General features: G+C 42.6%; 1 protein-coding gene across 3 annotated transcripts in view; it reads right to left on the reverse strand.

Moving 5' to 3' along the window:
- Nucleotides 1–26,210, reverse strand: part of Cdep (Chondrocyte-derived ezrin-like domain containing protein) — a 108,060-nt gene that overhangs the window by 5,101 nt on the left and 76,749 nt on the right. For all 3 annotated transcript variants that reach the window (XM_075893065.1, XM_075893072.1, XM_037434929.2), the window contains 11 exons: nucleotides 24,792–24,864; nucleotides 24,244–24,418; nucleotides 22,895–22,945; nucleotides 22,779–22,837; nucleotides 21,956–22,027; nucleotides 17,750–17,818; nucleotides 16,838–17,016; nucleotides 15,169–15,269; nucleotides 12,488–12,639; nucleotides 10,637–10,744; nucleotides 206–351 (listed from right to left, as the gene is read on the reverse strand). In XM_075893065.1, the coding sequence (XP_075749180.1) occupies nucleotides 206–351; nucleotides 10,637–10,744; nucleotides 12,488–12,639; nucleotides 15,169–15,269; nucleotides 16,838–17,016; nucleotides 17,750–17,818; nucleotides 21,956–22,027; nucleotides 22,779–22,837; nucleotides 22,895–22,945; nucleotides 24,244–24,418; nucleotides 24,792–24,864 (1,185 nt within the window). The remainder of the gene's footprint in view (nucleotides 1–205; nucleotides 352–10,636; nucleotides 10,745–12,487; nucleotides 12,640–15,168; nucleotides 15,270–16,837; nucleotides 17,017–17,749; nucleotides 17,819–21,955; nucleotides 22,028–22,778; nucleotides 22,838–22,894; nucleotides 22,946–24,243; nucleotides 24,419–24,791; nucleotides 24,865–26,210) is intronic.

Genomic DNA, 26,210 nt, shown 5'->3' on the forward strand with positions numbered 1-26,210 from the left:
GGAACAAACCCGCAGGACAAATGTTACAAAAATGACCATATGCTAAAGCTAGGCTTGGGTGAATATTCATTATTCCAGGTTATTCAACCAAATGTTATACTAATAAATTGTTATGCTATACAACTCACATACAAGTCTAGTATCAAGATATTTATGGAACTTGTCAGCAATCTCGCACTGTTCGCACTAGGTGTATAGAACTCACCTCTGATATGCGTACTCGCTCTCTGCACGAAAGAAGTACACGTGGCTACGGTATTGCAGCTTGAAGACATGCTGTTTGCCCATCTGGTCCCCAGGCTGTGCCACTGTATAGCCCAGCAGTGGAAGACTTGCCAAGGGAACAGATTCCTATCGGAAGCATAGAGTTACATTTGACTGGATTCTGAATGGAAGTGTTACACAAAAAGAAAATACCTAAATTGCTTTCAGAAGGGCCTGTTCATAAAAGAATGTATTTACTGTGCCACAGGGGCATAGCCAGAAATTTTTTCAATGCAAATGCATTTCTTAGTTGGGGCATGCCGGCTGTCTGTGTCCGCGTGCCAGTAGGTGTTCTCTCTCCGCTCTCACTCCCTCTCCCATAGCAACAGCTGCGGGCACGTGCTTATTCTCCCCCCCTTGTAACCAGAGCAGGTGGTGCGGGTAAAGTAGTGGAGAGTGAGTAGAGAGGAGGAGCGCACTCCGGCCTGTGTGGACACTTGCATCGTAGCTTCCACGTGTGTGGAGAGAGGGTAGGTGCAGTGCTTCTCCATTTTTTCTTTCACCGTTTGCTCGCTCTCCATTCTGCGCCTCACTCTCGGGTCCGCTCGCTCGTACGTATATATAAATCGAGTGAAGCGCACACCTCACTCTCGACCGTCCACTGGCTGATGAACGTGTAAATAAATGGTTATGGTACGAATCCTTGTCTTGCCATTAATTTATGCCACTAAAATTACTATGCCGTGTAATCTTGGTGCAAGATATGCATTCGAATTTCCTCACGATTCCCTTCGGCAAGGTGGAGCTATTTTTTTTTCTGGAGGGGGGCTAGGAAGTCATTATTTTTCGCTCTTTATGCCATGGCGAAAAAATTCAGAGTGGGTGGGAGGGGGTATGGGCTTGGTGTGTTACCCCCTGGCTACACCGCTGCAGTGCCAACTTATTTGATGAAGCAATGTACAGGTGCTCTCAGAATACTTCGCAACACCGAACACGCAGCCGCTCGCTGGCAGAGCACACCAGCGAGTAAATACAGGCAAGGTCTGTGCATGCGCAGTATACCAGTGAGCAAGCTTATCTCCCTTTTGCTCCCTAAGGGTAGTGATAGGTGCTCTTCAGTGACAGGGCAACGAGGGCTGGGCAGACAGGGGCCCGTAGCATACCGCACACCGGAAGTGATAAATATGACGACTTGTCAATTCCTTGCAAAATGCTCTCACAATTGCTTACATCCATTCTGGCAGACTACGTGCCAGCAAAACAGCATGCCTACAATAGCATCGCTGCCTTTTTAAAACCGGATTAATCTGGTCTGCAAAGTATTAGTTCTTGCTCTAAGTATCTCCCAATCTGTGTTTCTATCTGCCTGGTTATTTGAGAATGATTTGCGCCATTACATGACCACTCCCATTACAAGTGTGTCTCCGATAGCACCAATAAAATATTTTCAACAAAATGAAATATAACATGGCATGTTTGTTAAAGCAAATTTTATGCAGAGAAACTGATTTAATGCGTACTCCAATAAGATGTGCACCACTCCAGATTTTTTTTTTCAATTTTTGCACCACACTTAGCAGTTCCCATTTATTTGTGCACCAATCAGTTTCATAATTTGGGCTTCCTAAAGAGTATTTTAAAATTTTGATCACATTTTATCGTTCGTTGTCACAAACATTCATTGTGGTTTGCTCAAAGGAAGTATACAGTGCTAGTCAATGATAGTCTGTCTGAGCTAAACGCAAAATAAATAACATAGTGGATATATATTTATAACAGGAATACCGCTCGGTTTATTTCTGCACGCAAAACAAAGGACAGAAAAGTAACTGTGTTTCTCCAATACTCTCATGGTAGTATGAGACGAAAACGCCGCCCTTTGCCAGAACTGGTCACAATTCCCTTATGTAAATATTCTGATGAAATGATGAATACGGGCCAACGTAACAAAAGAAGAAAAAACAACGAAGCAAGAAATACACATCCATGCACAAAGGCTTATGTTCCAACGCGATGCATGCGCATACACAGTTTGTCACAGACACCAAACACCCAGACCCCCTTTCCAAAGCACTGAGGGGACACCTAGCACTATCATTTAGTTCCAACGCAATGCAAATCTAGGCACAATAGGGAGCAATGCTTTCTTTCCAGGGAGACCACGCACGCGCAGTCCATCGTACTACTTTTCTGCGGGCAAGCTCTGCAGGCGAGCGGCTGCGTGTTTGGTGTTCTGAGTTCCGAGTTATTCTGAAAGCACCTGTGCACAGACAAGGCCAAGCTCATATGAGCTGACGTGCCACTTGCACCATCCATACCCATTTCATCATCATCATCATCATCAGCCTGACTACGCCCGCTGCAGGACAAAGGCCTCTCTCATGTTCCACCTAGGTCCCGTGCTCGCCAATGCCGCCTCTTTATACCTGCATGCTTCCTAATCTCATCAGACCACCTAACTTTCTGTCTTCCCTTCGTTTGTTTGCCCTCTCTGCAAATGACAGTTACAGCTAATAACCAGTGGTTATCCTGCCTACCTGCTAGGTGCCCGGCCCTTGACCTTTCATTCTTCTCGATTTTGACTATGATGTCCGTAACACTCGTTTGTTCCCTGATACATTCTGCTCTCTTCTCGTACCTTAGGTTTACACTTATGATTTTTCCTTCCATTGCTCGCTGCGCCGTCCTCAACCTAAGTTGAACCCTCTTTGTAATCCTCCAGGTTTCTGCTCCGTAGGTGAGTACCGGTAAGATGCAGCTGTTATATTGCCACGTTCCATTTCCAAAGTTTTTGTTATCGTCCCAAAACACCACACCATTTTCAGCGCAAACCACCGCGCCTGCAGTTTTCGAGAAGGTTCCGGACTGTAGTAGATCATTTCGATAAGATCACGCCCACTGTGCGAACGGTACAGATTGTTCTGGAACCTACGCCACGTCCAGCGATAACGCTAGAACATTCGACGGCAAGAGTATAAATGCCGACGCGCTTCGCCGCTTGTCAGTTCTTGTTGATCGAAGGCCGATGCTCCGTTCGCCGCTATCAGTCCGAGACTGCTATCTGTGCAAGACTACTGCTGTAATTGGACTTTCCGTTTACCGGGCACAGGTTCGCCCAAATAAACAGTTAAATCCCAACACGAAGTCTCCTGTCTTCGGCCACGTCACGACCCCGTGACATCTGGTGGAGGTGCTGCTTCGTTCATGTACCGGACGCCCCCGTCAAGCCGTGAACCCAGCCCACGTCGCGGAGAAGACACCGACGCCAACCAAGAGCAGCGAACAAGCCGCTGACAGCAAGGTCTCCCACCGGAGTACGGGCTTCTACAAGACAAGGCGCGGAAGGCCAAGGCCATGACCTCTACTGCAGCGACAATGACAACCGGAGCGTCCCAGCCCGCGATCGTCATTTATCAACCCAGGGAACCACCAACGTTTCATGGGTCATCGTTTGAAGACCCGGAAACCTGGCTAGAAACGTACGACATCGACGTTCTTATCGACGGCCACAGTGTGACCGCTCTCGTCGGTACTGGAGCCGACTATTCTGTCATCAGTGGGTCGTTCGCCGCGAAGTTAAAGAAAGTTAGGACAGCTTGGAAAGGCCCTGAAATCCGCACAGCCGGAGGTCATCTCGTAACGCCTGCAGGAATCTGCACAGCGAGAGTCACCATTAACGGCCGTATTTATTCTACAGACTTCGTAGTCCTACAGCGTTGCTCGAGAGATGTCATCCTTGGCATGGACTTCTTATGCATCCATGGTGCTGTCATCAACCTAAAAACAAAGTCGATAACGTTATCCACAGAAGAAGCACTACCGCCGCGCACGCCGTCAGGACACCATGCCTTGAATGTGCTGGAAGAACAAGTCACCATTCCGCCTCGCTCAAGCGTCATTATTTCAGTCGGGGCTCCTAAATCACCTGACTTGGAAGGCATCGTTGAAGGCAGTCAGCATCTGTTGGTCACCCGAAATATTTGCGTCGCAAGAGGAATTGCAGAGCTGCGGGGAGGCAAAGCAACGGTTATGCTCACGAATTTGAGCAATGAGTACAAACATGTGAACAAAGGAACAACGGTCGCATCATAACCGAAGAAAATGCCAGACCACTCCGTCAGAGTCCGTACAGGGTTTCGACGCGAGAACGTGAGGCCATGAAGAGACAAGTTGATGAAATGCTGCGGGATGACATTACCCAGCCGTCCAAGAGTCCATGGGCATCCCCCGTGGTGTTAGTGAAAAAAAAAGAATGGGACCCTACGTTTCTGCGTCGATTATCGCCGCCTGAACAAAATCACCAGAAAGGATGTGTATCCTCTCCCACGAATAGACGACGCACTTGATCGGCTCCATAACGCCAAGTACTTTTCGTCAATGGACCTCAAGACTGGCTATTGGCAAATCAAAGTCGACGAAAGAGACCGAGAAAACATGGCGTTTACAACATCGGATGGCCTCTTCGAGTTTAAGGTGATGCCCTTCGGCCTTTGCTCAGCGCCTGCAACTTTTCAACGCGTTATGGATACAGTATTGGCAGGATTGAAGTGGCAGACTTGCCTTGTGTACTTGGACGACGTCGTCGTGTTTTCCTAGAGTTTCGACGAGCATCTTCGGCGCCTTGAAGCTGTACTTCAAGCCATCAAGACGTCCGGACTCACACTGAAGCCAGAAAAGTGCAGATTTGCATATAAGGAGCTCTTGTTTCTGGGACACGTTATCAGCAAGTCTGGAGTTCGTCCTGATCCACGGAAAACAGCCGCCATTGCCAACTTCCCGCCGCACCACTGACAAGAAGGTCGTGCGCCGATTTCTGGGCCTGTGCGCCTATTATAGACGGTTCGTGAAAAACTTCGCCCGCATCGCCGATCCTCTCACTAACCTTACCAAGACCGACGTGGAGTTCAAGTGGGAAACGCCACAGGAACACGCTTTCCAGGAGCTTAAACATCGCCTCCAGACGCCTCCGTTACTTGCCAATTTCGACGAATTCGCCGAGACAGAAATACATACTGACGCAAGCAGCGTAGGTCTTGGCGCCGTTCTTGTGCAGAGGGCCGACGGACTTGAAAGGGTTATTAGTTACGCCAGCCGATCGCCATCCAAAGCAGGAGCAAATTATTCCACAACAGAAAAGAAGTGCCTCGCCATCATCTCGGCTACGTCGAAATTTCGCCCCTACCTCTACGGCAGGCCCTTCAAAGTTGTGAGCGACCACCACGCCTTGTGTTGGCTAGCCACCTTGAAGGACCCTTCAGGTCGCCTCGCACGATGGAGCCTGAGACTTCAAGAATATGACATTACTGTCATTTACAAGTCCGGCAAAAAACACTCCGACGCCGACTGTCTCTCTCGTGCGCCTGTCGACCAACCGCTACCCGACGACCCGGATGACGACTACTTCTTGGGAACGATAACTACCGACGACTTCGCTGAACGACAGCGGGCCGACCCGGAACTTAAGGCCCTTAATAGAATACTTCGAAGGCAGGACCGCCGAACTCCCGAAGGTATTCCAGCGCGCACTTGCGCCGTTCTTTCTACGAAACGGTCTTCTACAAAAGAAAAACTTTTCACCGCTTCGAGCTAAGTACCTCCTTGTGGTGCCTTCAGCTCTGCGACCAGAACTCCTGCAGGCCCTGCACGACGATCCGACGGCAGGGCACCTCGGTGTTTCTCGCACGCTCGCGAGGATACAAGAAAGGTACTACTGGCCATGTCTTACCACCGACGTCACTCGTTATGTGAGGACATGCCGGGACTGTCAGCGACGCAAGACACCGCCGACAAGGCCAGCGGGACTTCTGCAGCCAATTGATCCACCTTGCCGACCTTTCCAGCAGATTGGTATGGACCTACTGGGGCCGTTCCCGACGTCGGCTTCCGGAAACAAGTGGATCGTGGTAGCTACCGACTACCTCACCTGCTACGCCGAGACAAAAGCCCTGCCAAAAGGCAGTGCATCCGAGGTAGCTAAGTTCTTCGTCGAAAATATCATCCTACGTCACGGCGCCCCGGAGGTCGTTATCACCGACAGAGGAACGGCATTCACTGCCGACTTAATTAACTCAAGCGATCTTGACATACAGCCAAACAAACCACCGCTGGACGACAGCGTACCACCCACAGACCAACGGCCTCACCGAGCGGCTTAACAAGACGATCGCCGACATGCTGTCAATGTACGTCGATGTCGAACACAAGACGTGGGACGCCATTCTTCCGTATGTGACTTTCGCATACAACACGGCGGTGCAGGAGATGATGCAGATATCTCCATAAAAATTGGTCTAAGGAAGGAGCCCGGCAACGATGCTCGATGCCATGTTACCCAACGTCACCGACGAAGAAAACCTCGATGTGAGCGAGTACCTTCAACGCGCCGAAGAAGCCCGACAACTTGCGCGTCTCCGTATCAAGAACCAACAGATGACCGACAGCCACCGTTACAACAATATAGCTGTTATTGGAGAGCAATACAACAGCTTATGTGCACTTGCACTGCTTTTGACGGTGACTAAATAGGTATTGGCTTACCCAATACCTATTCAGTCACTGTTAAAAACAGCACAAGTGCATATAAGCTGAGTTGAACTTAGCTTATATGCACCAAATATGAACCAAATATGAGTTGAATAGTGATAACACTATGAAATGCGCTATGACACTGAATGAAATATGACTCAAATACTATTAAAATTGTTTTCGAATAATAAGGCAACAATTTTCAAAACAGGCTGAGACTGGTAGGGCGACAATTTGCAAACAGCCTAGCACTTCGAAAGTATTTTATTTGAAACGAATATTCCCAAGCTTTAGCAAAGAAAAATTATGATTACTTTCAACTGACAAACAATACAACAGTTATTGAGCATGAACTAGAACCTTATAAATATTTTGTAACATTTTATAAATATTCTGTAATATATTAGTGACTATACTGTTCAATATGGCAGTTTATCCACAGCTTTTGAATACAACTGACACTTAAATATTATGCAATAATCATGAGTTAACATCATCACGAATTTCATAGTGAAAATAGTTGACTGCTGACACTGTTCCTTCAGTGATAAAGAAGCTTTAATTAAGTAAAACACCTTCATCCTGTGATCAATTTGGCATCGATAGTGCCATATGTATATGAACTGCACGCATCTGGATAATTTGATGATGAAAACAAAAAAGGTTATTCCTTGCTGTTCTGACGTCTCATTCCTGCAAGCATTTTTCATCGTTGCTGATTACCCAAAAACTACTAAAAAAAATTTCACATTTTGAATTATTCCCTACTCGATTTGGGTATTGAATTTAACAGATTGTTATTCAATTCAAATATTCAAAAATTTTCAAATATTCACACACTTCTAGAAGCATTTGAACAAGGTAATCATGTGCCACCAGATCATATCTTCAATCTTATCAAAAAAGAATATTTTCTCTTCATTTTAGTGGCCATAATTCCCTCTAGCAGCCACAGCAATTATTTTTCTGTTTCCCAAGGAAAGGTACTATCATCCCAGCTTATGTGGAATGGAGCTTAATTTGCCATGAAATAGTGGGTGCCCCTCTCTTTTTATACTTGTGAAGGGATGGGCTTATCCACTCTTAACTTTTATCTGTCCCTTTGTCATCTCTCATGTAACACTCAGTCTCTCATCTGTCACTTTTAAGTGGATAGTGGGCGGTCTCACATTGTAGGAAATGAGCAATCACAGTTTTCCCAATGCACGGGCAGCCTGCAATCCACGAATAAAAAACACTGAAAGAAGAGGGATGGGTTGAAAAGAAAATCGGAACTTTAAAGCAGCTTGTACCGTTAAGTCGGCATGGGAGGCCCACTAACTAAAGCACAATGCAAGGTGCACCCACATTTTCCTCTTGCCTGCTAGTAGTGTCGTGAATCACTTCTGACTTAAGCTCGTCGACAACACCTATGGCACATACATTGCATTTATTTTCTTAACAAGGCTAATCCAAAGAGCAGCGCCCAGTGCCCATTGTTACACTACACCGGGTTGCACTCACAGGATGAAACCCAAAAAATGACAGCAAGGGCAAGATGGAAGCTCGCAATAAAAAATCTGCACCCTTTTCTCCAAACCAAGTAGACTTGTCTTCTTCAAGGTTGAAGGATAGGCTGTGAAGCATATACCGTATTTACTCGCGCAATATTCGCACTCGCATAATTCTCGCACCCCCCACATCGCCCAACAAAAATACGATTTCTTTTTTTTTCCTCAAGTAATTATCGCACCCCCGAAAACTGCCGCAATAATGTCGTCTGCTCGTTCCAGCCACTGATGATGATAGCACGTGCCATCTGGCGCCATTTCTTAACCATCAAGCGTACTATTGCATGGAGATTCAATTCAATCCAAGCCTAGCCGAAGTGGCCAGTGCGCGTTGCGGCGTGTTTTGTATGTTGTGTCGGTAATCTTGTCACGTTTCGAGGCGATACTGAAGCTACACGGCTTCTTTCAAGTTGAAAGTGATAGATCATGCACTAAACAATGGCCACAGGGCCGTCAGTACGCCCTTCAGAGTCTACGAGTTTTGTGTTCGCTACTGGTGACGGCAGCTGCAAGCCACCAAGATGCTTGGGCCTGCCGTGTGCCTAAAACTGGGATTGATGGCAAACTTTATTTCTTCGGAAGGAAACTGTGGACGATTCTGTTATATGGCCATCAGCCCAATACTGACGTCCTACGCTTACCTTTTGAGGGCTCCTGTTGAGCGACGAACGCTACCGCAACGTCCACAAGCTTTGCGTATGGTATTCTAGTTCTCGACTATTTGCTTCCACTTTTTGTGTCTCAAATAAATTTTGTCTTGTGTTAAACCTCTGCTTTTATTGTTGAAGTAAGTTTTAATTAGTACTTCTTAAAGCTTGCTGTTAGTTGCTGGTGTGAGCATCTTGATTTGCGGCCACTTTGTTCTCTTTTTCGCTCTGTATGTATTCGTAGAAAGTTTTCCCCGCGTAATTCTCGCACCCCCCAACTTTGCATCGGTTTTCCGGCAAAAAAAGTGCGAGGATTACGCGAGTAAATACGGTACACACAAATGCTAAGGAAATCAGTTCCAGCCTTGAAGAAGACCAGTCCACATCTCGGAACATCGAATAGAGCACCCCCAGCCCTTCTTTACGGATTTTTTCACTCACAGGAGAGTCACTCAAACCGTATTTACGTGATTGTAACACGGCTACTGCTACAATGCAAGAAGTGACCTTTCAGTGCATCCAGGAAGAAGAAAAATGAAGAAAAATAAATAAATAACAGCGCGCTTTTTAAATGATGCATGCAACTGCAATTGCGTGCAATGTTCAGACAACTTAAATTTCAGTAATTTCAATAGATATTTGATTGTAACACTAAGGTTGACTTCTGGTAGCTAAAGTCTGGAAAGAAACTATCATTACACAGGAGTAGATACAGTAAACGCGTTCACAAGACCAAACTCAAGAATCACAGTTATGTATGCAACATAGCCACAGAAACTCCTTCTCCTTTGTGGTGTGCCGAAAAGAGCCATCCTTTCGCAACAGCAGGCTTGCAAAGCCTATTCTGTGTTTCTTTCATTGACCTGACAGTTTCTGCTTCTCATGCCACCAAGGGCCAAGCACTTGCCAAAAGTTGGATGCTGCTGGAGCCAAATATACTTGTCGTTCATTGAGTAAAACCTAGTTTTCTGTAGCGCTGTAGATTGTGCCCTTCGAAAACAGGCAGCATCATGTTACAGGTACTACACTAAGTGATGGCTGATGTGGTTCTATTACTTACAAAACCTGGGCTCGCAGTGGCCGTTACGCTTGTGAGCATACAAATCATCACTGGTAACACTGTAGATCTCCAGAAACTCATGCACAACTCATGCCAGTACTAGTTCACGCACAACTGTAAAAATTGTCATTGGTTATTTTAGTGACAAACAAAAATAGAAAAGTTTAGATATCTTATTCTCTGGTTAGGTAACATGACAAGCGTTAGGAAATTACATGCACTTATACACTACCTGAAGGCAATATACAAGGGCTTATTGGTCAGTTGTTCACCCACTAAATGATTACGCGCTTAGTAACCCCAGCTGGCAAAAAAAAAAAAAGGAGCGTTCCACACTTACTGTTGTGGCAACAGCACTGACGAACACTCCCACGTTTTTTTGCATGCATATAGATACCCTATAAAGTGTACAAGAGGACTACTGCTGCCGCAGTTCAATTGGTAGAGCACTGGGTGCGTTATCTGAAAGTTTCAGGTCCGGTGCCTGCCGGCAGCAATTGTCTTTTTAACGACTTGATTTTCTTCACGTGATAATTACTACAATACATTTAAAACAGCATAATTAATGTCCTTGTCTTTATTATCCATTGCTTTCAATTAAACTTGTAACAAATGAGCCCTTAAAATCCTATTTTTTCATATATTCCCACCTGATAAGACTTGTAGAAGAAGAGGCAGAAGTTGCTGAACACCACCCACAGTTTCTGCCATCCACTGCTGTTCTTGAACTTGCGCAGAAGGTAGCCACTGAGGTAGTGCTGCACAACATCACATCCAAAAGGGCACTGATGTCTCACAACAGTAGTGGTGTTAGCATGATAGCTATGCGCAAAGAAAAACTGGAATGACTTGAACAATTAATAAGTGGCACAAGGACCATACGAGTAGGCAACAAGAGCCAACATCGTGCATTAACACGCAAATGCTTGAACAACTATTTTTTGGACAACTATGCACGAACAATACAACTGCACTAAGCTTGAATATGCATGCAGCATTCATGATGACATTTTGGATGTCCATTAACATGATTTTGTTTATTGATCAAGCAATGATCTATTCTTGTCTAAGGCTCTGATATCACTTGTGAAGTTGCCACACTCCTTGAATAGCATGCAATTACCAGGTGGACTAGAAATGACATAATTGCTGAACTTCTACCGTGTGCTGGTTATCCGTCAGCAAAGTACACATGGGACTTGTGTGCTATATTACGTTATCATTACATTTGGGCATGTATGCTCTTTCCTTTGTCATGTCCTAATGATGAGTAATCGCAAGAGGAGTGTGGTGTGGACGTTGTTGACAGGTTTGAAGATAAAGACTGTGAAGTGCGATATATGTGGCAAGCAGTACTCGAAGCCAGCGACAAAAACTCTCACTATATCACCTGCTGCGTACCCACTTATTAACGTGCCTAAGAGTGATCCTCCAAGGAAAGGTGGTCATGACGAAAACGACAGACCCCTTTCCTCAAGCGACGGATGCACCTTTTCAGGTAATTTATCAGTATCTCGCTATGTAACCAACAGCCATACACCTTTGTGAATGCATATTACTACATATTTTTTCGCAATAAGCCGTGCCTGTTCTTCTGTCTGAAGTCATTGGCATAGCTTAGAGCATCCCACGAATGGAGAACTTCGTCTTGGAAGCATAAAAAGTCATAAAATCACGTTGGCTGCAGCACTTGGTGAAAAGACTTCTCTCCTTCTACTATCAGGCATTCTACATTTCACATTGATTTGGCCCCATTAAATAACTGTTGCCCCTCGCCTCTGCATGCTTATAAAGACTTCCTCCTGGGTTTCAGATTCTTTGGCTCGAGCCACTGTCGCAGCACATGGATAGCTTCAGAAAGCAGTGCCATGATCTTAGTCATGGTCTCGACATGTGCCCAAATGAGGCAGTGGTGTTATGCTGCAACTTCTAGATGATTCTACATGCTTCTTGTTCGTTTGGACACTGTTTGAAACACATCGGTCATGACCTCGTCATCATGTATGCTCAGTTGAAGCATCTGTCTGGCTGATACAATTCGACAGTGGCTTTAGTAGATGGTGGCAGTGCTTCTGTAACAGAGATGAAACTGAATTTTTGAGAATTGCATGTGCTTTTATTAGATAGTTATTTTATTGTTGTCACACTTATGGGAGCTTTGAACAAGAATGCATCATCTGGGAAGACATAAATAACAATTTTTCCAGACGAGAATTTTTTTACACAAAACACTGTAAGAAAACGAAGGCGACGGGATAGAGAAAGTGGCATAACAATAACTTGGTTTATAGCTCAAATGGCAGGAATTAACTTTGTCACAACTAATCACAGGCCAATAAATTTTTCATGAACACTTTTAGTTTTCTCTGCACTCTTTCACTCTGTCTATAATTTACCTTGTGCACATGCGCTTGCTCAAGCTTGCTTGCCAAACTGCTTGCCTGCTCATTTGAGGGCTCACCCTACAATGTAAGATGCAGTAGTGCACGAGACATGCTTACCAGGAATGCTTGCTGGTACTGGCATCGGCCAATGCTGGTGTTGCGGTGCCAGCACAGATGCAGTGTGGTGGTAGCATGAACTGGGCTTGATGCTGAGTTGGAATTCCGTGTGCTTTCTGCCCCCGACCTATCTAGCCGCTCATCTGATGAATCTGCAAGGATTCATGTTATGACCTTAGTAGATAAAATTGATAACAAAGGTTAAACAGTCCACAAAGGTAACCAATTTACGTAATATTTCAATACTTGCCTGCTTCTATACTGCACATGAGCCATTAAAGTGCGCCGATTTGAGGCAGGTCTGCCAAGGCCAGGCTAAGCTGACATGCAATGGGTAATCTTAATTTCTAACCACAGCCAAGATAACAAATATCAAGAAACTTCACAGCAACATAGTTGTGCTAGCACAGCACATCAATCTTCCTTTTACTGAATCACACAGAAATGCATTCAGAGAGGAGTTTGTGCATGGGACAATAATGTTGCATCCCTACATGATTCTAATGTGCACATAAGAGCTGATCCACATTTAATGCGACTAACTTAAACAGTGACAGAACAGCATCACTGTTAATGCTGGACGTACAAACACAGACAGTAACTGCGAAATAATTTCTGCAGAAATGTTTGAGGAAAAAGGTGTGGACTTGAATCAAGTGAAGCAAGGAAGTTTTCAATTTCACAAACCTCTGTTTAACTCTTTCCAGCATGATGGTTCTCCCAGGTAATAACCTTTTTTTTGTTTTTTTCCCCCCTCTTGAAACGCGTGAGCCCCGCATGTAAGATTTTAAATGGCACATATTTTAAGACATTTGACAGAGATGACACCACTTTGTTTGGGCTTCAACCTGACATGTTACGTTTGCTTTCTTTTAGCTGTTGTTATCCTCAAGGAGTGCTAGACGGTGGACCCGAGATATTTTTATAGATAAGTAAGTATGTGCTGTTCCTACTAAGTTCATAGTGCAGGAAAGCATGTTGTATTAGAAGCTAACACCAAGGACCACAGAAATGAAAAGCTGTATTTTCACCGAAAGTGACCAGTAGACCCTTATTGCATGGTGGTGCCTTCACGTGACCACCTCATATCTTTTGAACTACGATAAGCAATTTCTTGCTTCTTGTGAGAAAATAACTTTTTGCAAAATATTTCATAATTTTTTCAAGAAGCCTTAGTTTCCTGTCAAAAATGGAGTTCTGTGCATGAAAGAGATATATGAGGGCCCCTATACTTCAATAAATATTGTTTATAGCATTTATTTACTTATTTATTTCAAAATATTCGCTGGCGTCTTATACAAGGCTATATGCAGGCGTAGATGATACATAAAAAAGAAACAGACATGGCAATACAACACAGACAAACATCTTGTGGAATTTCATTCACCATCCCTGTTGTCTTTCAGCTGGTCAAAGGAGTACTGACAAAACATTCATGCCCATTTTTATTTATTTACATGTATAAGTTATATTAGCCGTTAAAGCAACAATAACCTTATAAAGGTCCCGTTCCTAAGAGTCCTAAAAATGAGCAATTACTTGAGCGTTTAGTGCAACCGGTTAAAGATATCGATTAAGTACTGAATGGTTTTTTAAATGAAAAAAAAGCAAATATTTGCGGAAAAGAAACATGATGTTGTTGTCCCATTATAGCATACAACATCAAAAAAAAAAGGCGTACTCTATGATGATGCTGCCAAAGGTAAAGTCCTTTCAGCACTTGAGGGGAAATGAGCAGTGAGCAGTGTCACGCACAAACCTAAAAAAAGTGCACAAATAAAAGGGTATAACCTTTCAGTGACACAGTTCTCGCATGGTCTTCAATAAATGCTATCACGTTGATTACTGTAGTGCCCTCTTGTGCTCACAGCCATGCAAAACTGCGCCTCTTTTTCATGTCTGAGACTGCTCTGCATTTGGTGTACATTTTGAACTGGTCGCAATGAAACGCAACGTAAATGGGTCATGAACCGCTTTTCCAATTTATTTACTCAGTTCATTTCCTCACAACTGAGTGCCACAAGAATTTTTTGAAGCTGTCAAGAACAAGCAGAGTTACATGGGTTAGTCACCTCTCGTTTGACGAGCCTGCTAAAAGCTTGGCAGGGAGGGATGGCACAGGGAAAGAAGTTACATCAGTGCATATCATTGCCTCGATGATGTGATGAAACACAATTGCTCTTTTATGTTATTACTTCTGTGCACAAGCATGGTTCACTGTATAATGTTAGCAAACTATGGGGTGCTACACTGGCACTTAAAGGCACACCGTGGCAAGAAGTTCATCTGATCTAAACACTGCACTTGATTGATGTTGGTTATTGGCCAACAGCATGCTACCTGCTGTTCAGCGTTGAGCAGTGGGCACCGGCAGCTTTAAAGCAAGGGAGGACAGGCCTCTGTATAAAAAGGGTGCCTGAGAAAATGGCAACTTTGTGCTTTAGTTGTAAGCTCCTCTTGCCAAGCATGGCTGTAAGATGTGTTGCCTTATTAAGTGCAAGTTCATGACCCCTTTAGTAACTTTGTCGTGTACTTGAAAAAGTTAGGCTTCATACCGAAATTACGAAATCCACAAGCACCTCACAGAAGCAACAAAGTGGGACATCAAATTTTTCTGTCAATATTTCTTCCCAAGCTTCTTTGCCCCACCTATGCCTACTTGCAAAAATGATTATGCTTACGGCAAGATTTGAGGCTGGTGTAGTACAGTCCTTTATGGTCTCGGGCCATCTCGATGCAGCCGCACAGATCGTGTATCCATCGCTGTCGTTCCTCCTCTGATCTGAAATTTTTGGATGAATTTTTCACATTGGCCCTACTTAGGGGCAGTATATGGTGACGCGACACACGCAACTCCTTTTTTCTATTTATGCATGTACAGTACTCACAGATATATTGCTTCAATTTATAGGGTTAAGTAATGTACATACTTTCATTTACGGCACCTAAAGTTCTTGTAATGTGAGGCAAAATTTTCTTTGCTGCCTTAAATCAACACATAAGAAAATTTCAAGCCTTAATTTCAGTATGCTTATCTTCTGCAACTGCCCTCGCTCCGTTGTAAAGAGAAAATCCCTCTCATGCGCTCTCACTCATCTTGACAGCAGAAGGATGACACTAGAGACTATTATCCAATGACATCCTGAAAAGTCATCGAGAATTCAAGTGAGCAAAGCATTGCTAAAATTTGTAAAGATAACAGACTTGCACAAGCGGCTGTAGACTCTTAATGACACTCTATACCGCACAAGACTGCCGCTCTGCACGGTGACGTTATGTGTGTGCTTGCCCTCTACTTTGTGTCTTTTTTCCAGTCGAGCAGTAACATCCTTAGTACTGAATATGAACCAACTAGCCATCATCAACTTATTGTAAACAAAAAGGTGGTGGTTGCGGTTTATGTTATAGTATTTTGTTCATCTGTGTGTGAACAATATCACCAATGTTGAAAAATGCAAAGTTAAGGAAATGCTGATAATCATTATTAGACTTATTTTATGCAGCGTTATTTCATTTCAAAACAAGCTACATTGAAAAAAAACCCAAAACAAGAAAGAACGACAAGCGCATGGTGGTGCATTCCAACAGTTTGCAGCTGATAAAAGGAAAATGTAGCGTATTTACACAATTATACTAAGAGTCTTTTTCTGCACATAATCTTGAGAACATGGTTCACCTTATATGTAGAACCAAGCAACAAATATAATACTTTTTTTTTCTAAAGTGACTTCAAAGTGACACAGATCCTGATTTGTTACTGTAAGAAGTTTCCTATGAGTTGAACCAGTGCCTGGTAAGACACAAAAATAGAGATGCAGCACAAATGTTTTGCTAAAAAAAAGAAGGCAATTAAACTGTCTGAAGAAATGGCATGAGTCAGTAGAGGCATAGTGTTCTCAGCATAAATGAGTCTACGATTCACAAGTGTCTACAGTATATGGTGATCACATGTGCGGATATCCCAGAGACCACGGCAGTTGACGGAAATTTTGTGGTTTCTTAAAAACGCACCCTACAGCTTAATTATATTCATCTGCTCACACTCAGCATTGGTGCCCCTTTATTTGAGGTGTAAGTCCAACTAGAAACTACAAAAACAAGCAAAAGAGAGCCAAAGAAAAACATTTGCTTTAAGATAAATCATGCTGCATCAGTTACAGTGGGAACATAAGAATCAAAGGCTGGCAATACTAAAACTTTACAATTAAACTTCTTTTATCCTAGGACAAAAAAAGAATGCAAGAACCTGAACAACATAGGAGAAGCTCATTGCACAGAATGCTTGTATAACAACTGAGGTAGCTTACTCATTTTGACAACCATGCTGTCAAAGATAGCCGAGCCACTTACCCAGCAGCAACCATGAGGGCCCGGTTAGCAGCATAAATGGTAAAGCGAAAGGCTGCCTCAGCTTTCGGCTCTGTTTCCTCAACCATGAGTCCTTGCAATGGCAGCTGTCCGTGAACTTTGAACTGAAGCCGCGGCCCAGAGGAAGAGACACGGCTGGCATAGACCAGCATGTCGGAGAACTGTACGTGCGTGCACAGATAGAACGGCAAGTTTTTTAATACCAATGCCACATTAAAGTCAGGTCAAAGCACAAACACGACAGAGCAAAGACTGCATTCCGAAACTGGAACTGTACCTCCTGCTTATAGTTAAGCACACATCCATTTCTAAAAACAATTCATTAATGTGCAATTTGATCCCAACAAAAGACACTGCAGAGAGACAAGGGCTAAGATCTAAAGTTGAGGCTATAGGAACACACATGCCTGACCATATTGTTGACCACAGTCATGATTCTTATGGTTACACGTAAGTCTAATTAGCACTAAAGAACAGGAGAATGCGTCCAAAAAATGTTATCTGTCACCAGAAATGCCAATTCTAAGCCCACTCATGAAGTGTTTCAAACATGAATAGCAGCTCACAGTTAAAGATCACTACATTCACAAGATTGCACTATATTATCATTAAAAACCAAAAAAATGCCTGCAAATCACAGTTACATGTACTAAAATTGCAGTTGTGGCATTGGCAACAAGCAATTCTCAGAGCAGGAATCCCAATGATAATGTGATTTCCATTCCTTCCTATAATCACGCAAAAAAGAAAAGAGGAAAAGAAAGCGATGCCACTGATTCGTTGGCCCAACAGCAGTAGCTTTAACAACACAACCGATTCATGGCTGTTGACAATCGTAAAGGTAGACAACTCATGGCTATGATAAGTCAGAGAAAGGCTGGACTGCACACACACCAGGAAAAACATTCTCTGCTGGTAGCCCTTCCTGGAAAGTTTCTGCAAGCATCCTTCCCGCACAAATTCCTGTAAAAGATGATGACATAATGTATTAGTCAACAAAGTTGATTTTCTGACCACTGTGCATAAAGAACACAGAATTATCAAATAAGTTACTGCATCAATCTTCAACAAAAATTAGAGAAGCAATGCATCACATGATTGGGCTTGTAGATGTTTCAAGGGAAAAAATTCAATGCTATTCAAGGTAGTATTTCCAACCCCTGTCAAAGGTTTTGATTATGATGCATTTCATGGTGAAAGAAAGGCACTTTTATCATTTCTTTCATTCTTCCTTCTTTTCTTTCTGTTTTTGTTGCTAACTACCTACCCCACTCTGCCCTCCCCTGCTTTGCCCTTTCCTGTCCTGCCTTACCTACCTGGACTACCCTTCTTTGCCTAGTAATGTTAAAAGTTGAGCAATACGGTGATGGTTAATGTCCACAAGTGAAGCTGTGCACGGAGACAAGGCACAAAAGAAACAAAATGAATGCAGTGAGTGTCCTGTCATTTCGTTGCTTTTGTGCCTTGTCTACATGCACTGCTTCACACATATATATTTACCTTGCCTAGTAGCCTACACGCTGGTACTCTTGTAGTCCTCTCTCTAACTTGGTATATATACCAATATTAGCACAGGAGAACCTCGGCATATGACCGAGATGATTCGCAGGTCATAACATGACCCCTAAACTTTCCTTCCGCATACGTCACGAAATCCTTTTAACCAGTCATGTGTGGCACATACTCGCCCATGACGTTCCATGGTGAGCAGGCATGCACTACAGGTGATTCATAGTTTATCAACCAACTTAGAATAGTAAACTGAGCTAATTGGTATGGATTCATACCTAGGGCTGTGCAGCGCTCGCAAAACATTATGCACGACAAAGGAAGTGCACACGACATGCACTGTTGTGCGCGCACAACAAGTGTACCCCACAGCGTTTGACATGTGCACTTCTTTCGTTCTCTGGCAGTTTTACAGCAAAAGCTGGTATAAGATTACAAGTCGTGTCACGCGCAGTTGTCCGCCGCCGCCGCTGCTGCTGCCCGTAACCACATTGCACGAAATTAGAAAAAAAAAACCCTAGCACCAACGACACAGTGGTGCCAGCCCAGTGTTCTACCACTGAGCCACACTGGTGCTAGGGACTTGTAGTCAAACTTGCCTTAGGCAGGCTTAATGTCGGGAAATCAATCGCATTAATACGATTTATAAAGCGTTTTAAAACAGCAAAAGAACAACCAGTCGTCGCACAATGCGAATAGCGTAACGAGTGGGGTCGTCCACTACTCCAATTGATTACAAAAGCTTGTTTTTGCTCCCCTATTAACTATGGGCATGTACCCAATTCAGCCATCATTCCTCATTGTCGTCAGCCATTGCATGAACAATTGGCACAAAATTTTTTGGAAGTGTTTAGCGGATACCACGCTTCTCAGAAGGATGACGAAAAATAGCATAGCGAATGCCGGCCTACTACCCAAACAATTTTATTATTACTGCCCTAGTGGGTATCAAGCAAGTCTGCTTGCAGTAGTTACCCAATGAGCGTTTTGAAAGGCTCTGAAAGGCCGCTCTTCTAGCTTTCGCTGTGACTGTGCTGCACCTTCCGTGCAGGCCTGGCTTTTTTTTTTTTTTTTGTGTGTGAGCACGGCACAGTCCTAAATATACATCAACCTAAACTTTGGAATTCTTTACATGACAGCGGGAAAGAGCTTGTGCTGCAGATGATGCATCATGGATGTCGTGTTTATGAACGAAATATCCCAATAGATGATCAAGGCAGTGCTGCAAGATTAAAAACGCAGAAAACAGAGAGGACACCGATAAAGTGCACCTAACAAATGATTTATTGAAGCGATGAAATCAAATAATAAAAATCATGGCTCTAGCCAGAATCAACACCAGGCATTCTGCATGGCAGTCAATTGTTATATCTCAGAGCGATGCTGGTGCTTCAAACTACTTTGGAAAAGGGCTTTGTGCATGCTTTATGTTAGGACAATGCAAATTGCAGTTGAAGAGTTGGCTATCATGGTCATGCACAGTTGGCTATCCATTTCCATATCAATGCAGTAAACTTTACATATATACATGTATGACTCCGCAAGCTACAGTCACACCTTGCATTTCTGTATAGGTACGCACATCATTGCACCACCGCTTACCCCTCGTGGCAATAAAACTCACATTCCTGCTTAACTTGAGTGCAATTGTTAAATTGAACCATGAGCTACCCTCTACACTCCAATGTAACTGGTGTGCCTGGTAAGCCCACAATATGAATACTACTAAATTTTCAAAGACATTGATCTACCTGATAAAATTTAACTACATCTTGACTGCTTTGCATGGCATTGATTCCCACAATGAATGGATATGCCGAACTTATTCCCAGAATCACTCACTATAAAAATGTCACCAAACCACTATGGACAATTTTACCGCAATAGCAATACAAAAATTACGTCAGAATTATTCAGTCTTTGTCACCTCGAATTGCTAACACGAACAAATGTCGATAATATTGATGCAGATGCAGGAAATTTTCTTGCACGTATTAGCCTATTAGCCAGGCAATATTCTTAAGTTTTCCTATTTTACTTTCTGCAGTTTTCCACTAATTGTTAGACTTCACTACAAGGTGATATCAAAAGATGCTTTTGCTTTTTGTAAATGGCGACACTGTGAGAAAAATTAACAATGACTGTTACAACTTTCTTTTTCTTCTTCCACAAGTTTACCATTTAGTATTTGGTTGCCCAGAATCATCAAGCTTTCATTTCTGAGCTTTGACACAGATTAGACTTGTATCAATGTAGACAGCAGCTCAGCAAATATGTTGAGTCAGCCTTTTCAAGTGCAAAAAGAAACAAATAGAAAATGCTGCACAGATACCAACCTACAATTATGAAGGGGTTCTAACCTTGCATTCTTGGGCACTAATTGACCAAATTAAGAGTAATTAAAGTTACTAAATGTTGCCTTTATGTCTGCTTACACCCACCAACACCTGTGACGTTACAGCCACATGTACGGTTGCTGCTCGGGTGAGTTTATAATTCATAATCATAGTCTGTATTAGGACAGCACAAAAAAGAAAAAACACAGCACACATGTAGAGACACTTAGGCACTAACCTGTCTCTATTAGTATGCCATGTTTCTTATATGTGCCATGCTAGCACACGCTATGATTAACGAACCTGTTTATCTTTTCAGTGTGACCGCATTTCTCTAGCTAAAATTCCTACACATGTTGTCACTTGGCACTGGCCATGACTGAATGTACTGAAACTTTTTCAAGCACATTTAGATGTTTTCATGAGCTTCTGTGCACAATGCAAGTGTTTGAGCCCATATTGGAAATTATGCAAGCACCAGCAATAACACTGCAATGTATCATGGTGCATGAGTGAAGCCAACAAATTTTATAAGCAAAGCGGATTATCCATGACCCATGAGTGTGCTGGCTGCTATTATTGTGTCGCAAGTATTTGCTAGCATCACAACGATACACTACTATACCCCTTCTACAAATTTTCCAAGGTAAGCTTATAATTTTATTATGGTGCACTACGCTGCACCCGTAAAAAGGAATTGATCGAGGGGCCTGTTTTCGATAAATGCAATGGCATGAAGTCAACAGATGAGGCCAAGAAAAGTAACTTGTATTTTTTAAATAAAACTTGGCAATTATGATCTAGTCTGTGAATTGCAGAGAGAAATAAAACTGAGAAAGGAAACAACTTTCCTTTGATGGGGCTTACACCGGCAACCTTCACACCATGAGTGCAGTGCGCTACCAGATGTGCAGCAACGGTAACCGCAATTCCATCTTCTTTGCTCATTATTTACATAAGTGAAACAGGTGTGATTGTGGGTTACACTCTAACTGGTGGCACGCTATTTCATCTACTCTCATTCCTCTCAAAATTGGAATGACTACTCTTCATTAAAATAGAAGTTACTTCCCTTGACTTCATTACCATTGGCTTAACATGTTTTGCCAAAGAAATTTTCCAGCCACATAACTGGACTTTGCTGTTAACATGTTTTGCCAAAGAAATTTTCCAGCCACATAACTGGACTTCGCTGTCGTAGTGAACAGCACGTTTTGTACAAGTCTTGTGGAAAATGCATAAATAAAAAGCGCACCCTGCCAGGCTGATTGAGATTGTCCAGACCGAGCAGGTCCCGCTCTAGTTCAGTCATCTTGATATGGTTCTCCTGTTGGGAAAACAGGCAGGGTCTTCAATGGCAGTCACAAATGGCTCGTTTATTTCTCAGTCGACTCTTCAACAGCACAAGAAAGGTATTCCTAAATGACAGCACTAGCGCAATGTAGCTACTAAGCAACGACAAACTATGATCAGTTTTCATTAACTATGATCAGTTCTTATTAGCAATCCAGCAATTTTAAAGATGCTACAAGAAGTTTACCACTAACTTTAACTAAAGAAAAACCAAGGACATGGTATGAAGAAATTAAGTTCATGAGACAGACAAAATAGAGAGCTCTGCTTCTTGTTTGAAACAACAAACTGTGGTGAAGAGAAATGCTATCTGACCTTTTTCTAGGCTACAAAATTCAAGTTAATGCAAAGTAAACCTTTTTATCTCACATAATTAGCTATATAAGTTAATGCAAAGCAAACCTTTTTCTCTCACATAATTAGCTATGTAAGAGTATGCTTCAAGATAGCTTGAAATCTCGATTCAAGTGCTACATAAGCATTTTTTTTCTTACAAAGCCCCCAGCTCTTGAATAAGAAAGTAAACTTTATTCTTCGTGCAATAAATTACAGGCCTCGGTGTTAGAGCAGGATTATGTGAGGAAGGGCTCCCCAGGCCATCCCAGTAGTAGTAGCCCAAGTGTTCAGGACAACATTGAGATAATTTATTTATGGCATTCGATTCATCCACATCAGATAGTACAGCTAAAATGAGCAGCGGGTAAAAAGAGGCAGACAACACTAACCAATCTGTGCAAGGCCTCCTTGTGGCAAGTGGTGAACCTCCCGAGCTGCTGCAGCATTTCTGCATGGGTTGAACATGCATGTGCCAATATGCTCGAAGGAAATGCACACAGCTTACCTTGGCTACAGGCAACGTCAGCATGGTTCGGTGGGTAACAATTATGCAGCCCTGAAAAAAATAAAAAGGCATACTTATATTAAGATGTGTGGTAGCAGGTAGCTCTCTGTAATTTGCCACCTAATGCACAAACAATTATGTAATAACAATTCTGGCACGAGCGTTTAACTAAAGGAACACAAAAAAATTATGATAAGCTTTATTCACTGGCACACTTCGAACTCTCAGCTGCAAATCCAGAGCGGCAAATCTAACTGATTCCTTTATTGGCCTCCTTATTTCTGGTATTTGGCACATCATCTATGGGGTCTGATAAATTAAAGTTTGTCCTTGGACAAAATAATGTGAAAACTGCCAAAATTCAAAAAAGAACTTCAGATTTTTTTTTCGAAAAAATTTTATGCATCCAGGGCAGTCAGAAAATGTTATTTTCATTTATCAAAGTACAAAATGTTCAAAATATTTTGAAAAAAAAAATATACAGATTCCACACAACATGTGTAGTAAAAGGACATAGGAATCCAGTTCTTGTGCACACCACTTTTGCTGCTACAATTTTCTAAGAGGCCATTAGAAGCAGAATGATGCACACTCCTCAATGCACCTAGACTTACAGAGCATGCATTTTTATCATAAAACCAGTAACTTTTTTCAGAAACCTGTAAAACCGAGTTAGTGCTTTAAATTAACAACACTTGTATGAGGAGAAATGCTAGAAAGGCAGAACACTAGTTTGTTCCCAAATTAAAATATGTGATGCCATGAAATAATGCAATTATGGTCTAACAGTAATGATATGTATGAATGAAGACAAAATAAAAAGACATGCTTTCTGACTGCTCACATAATAGTAAGTATGTAATAAATACACAGAAAAAATGCATCTTTCATAATAGGATTTTGAAAGCGTGATTACTCACACATTTTTAAAATTATTTCCAGGTCTTAAACATTGGTTTATATAGCCTAAATGCATATTCCTACTGCATGAAACTGTTTCACAGACTTAAATTGCCAATTGAATTACTTAAGCAAATATACAATATGAGAAACCAATAATAAGGTAAACCGCACATGAATGAAAATGGATCAAGGAGCAATAATATGGCTACAGGATCGTCACCAACACCCACATTTACTGGCTCTAACACAATGATGCCGTCTTTTACAACTTTTGCGGCGCTCTGAAAGAAACATTCAAATACTCCACAACATAATCTATGCTTGACTTTGTTCAGCACAAAAGTTAACATCCATGGTGAAATTTTCATATATGAGAAGAAAGAATTGCAGAGATCCTAATGTGCAATACTAATATCAAAGTCATAAAGGGGGAGTGCCGAACATACTTTCAAACAAGGAACAGTAGTGAAATATGCGGTGCACTGGACGCAGAAGAAACAGTGACAAGGGCAAGTAGCAGTCCCGCAGCAGCTCAAACTCTCGGCACAACTGCTCGCAGTGTGGCCCCGTGTACAGGCGCTCCAAAATGTGGGGCAGCGCCTCCAGGTACCGCTCATCCAGCTGTATATAGCATGAAACCAAATCATATCAAAGAAACCTCACAGACAGGCTCAATAACATGCCCTTTGCACGATCTTAGTTTGCTAGTTTGATGTGCTCATGTGCTATGGAGGAGGGGGGGAATCAGCTAGGTTTGCAATGGTTCACTTGTACAGTTGTACCCCAACCTTGTTTTTGCATTGCTATGGTACTGCACACACACTAAACCTTCAATATTTTCATTTTATTTTATTTGAGAAGACAAACAGTTGGTAAACACCCCATCCACATTAGTATTAAAGTGTGATCTCAGATGTGAAAATTTTACAAGAAGGCGTTAACGTACTAGCATCTACCAACTGCTTGCCCTGCCATTTCACAAGGGCCAACTTACCTCCAGCAAGTGTAAGTAATCCAGCATAAGTGCACCAACACCTTGAGCAGGGGGAGAAACCGTCTTGCTGTCCCTGCAAGGTACTGAAGCTGAATATAGGTGTAAAAATAGAGGAAGTGCAGCCAATAATCTTTGCATCAAAAGTTGGTCAAGCCACTCATGACAAAGTCGCATCGATGCATGAGAAAGTCGAAAGGTGGCGGTGTCAAGAATAAAAAATTAAGAAAAAAAAGACACAGACTTTTCTTAAAAAACGATGGATAAGTCTCCTGCTGTTATAACATTGTTTTAGAGGTGCTACAAGCACTAAAGCATCTACAGCAGTTGTTGGAAAACTAACACAGCAGCCTTGTTGAAGTTGTTGATTTGCCGGCCTTCTGCCACTTACTGTGCAGTCTAGGACGTGTCTAAAGAGGAAGCTGTCACTCCAAGTGCAGTGCCTAGCAGCCCTTTGCAGAACTAGTCATGAATGCCACTTTCGTTTGGCAGGAGGGCCGAAGAATGAATGGGCAGATATAATAGTGTTGTGACCCCCCCCCCCCCCTTTTTTTTTCTCTCGCTTCAAGGAATCCTTCATCTATTCCACTGATCTACAAGGAAGGCAACTATGGCAATACTGAGGACTGCTGACTTCAAGATTAAGAAAGCACAGCATGATATTTTGCTTTAAGGGTTTCATACAACTGTGGGAAACCATGCTACATCTACAGTAACTTAGAGTTACTGAATATGCTCCCTACAGGAGCAGAACTGCGCATAGGTCAACTATCTTGCCCGCCGAGGCGTCCACATTAAGCTGAAAAGTCGCCGCTTCCAAATGTAAGAGCTGACGTGGCCCGGTGGCTCTGTGTGCTTTCTCGCTTGTTTATAACGTGTCGTTGGTGCAATGACTTTCGCTTCGAAGAAACAGGAGAACTCGAACAAGCAATGAATTTAAATGAAACTGTTGCTATAACTTGTTCAATGACATATTCTACTGGAAGTAATATCTTCATTCTATATAGCAAACAGAAAAACTGTGAGAGAGACGATTCTGAGCAGATTAAGTTAAACAAATTGCTATTTTCGCGTAGTTCTGGACGCAGCACTTTAAAAAATTAGTAGGTAGCTTGCGGATTAGTAGAGAGCTGTATATAATGTATTATTAAGTATTTACAAGAACATTCCTGACCTATGTTTTTCCAATGATCATTCCATTAAATAATGGGGGCGCAGTTATATTTCCTAGTTTATGTAACTGAACACTGATACAAGTGCCTAACAAGATAAAAATGCTCCCAAATTCTATTTACTGTGCAACTAGTATGATTACTAAGATAGTGGCAGGTAGCCTTTCTCTGCGGACTGCACAAAAAGTGCAGAGAATATGAACAAATCCTTTCATTGTCTATTAAAAACTCAAAACGCAAAAAAAGGCTC

Source organism: Rhipicephalus microplus, chromosome 1, assembly GCF_043290135.1.
Source record: "Rhipicephalus microplus isolate Deutch F79 chromosome 1, USDA_Rmic, whole genome shotgun sequence".
Classification (NCBI taxonomy): Eukaryota; Metazoa; Arthropoda; class Arachnida; order Ixodida; family Ixodidae; genus Rhipicephalus; species Rhipicephalus microplus.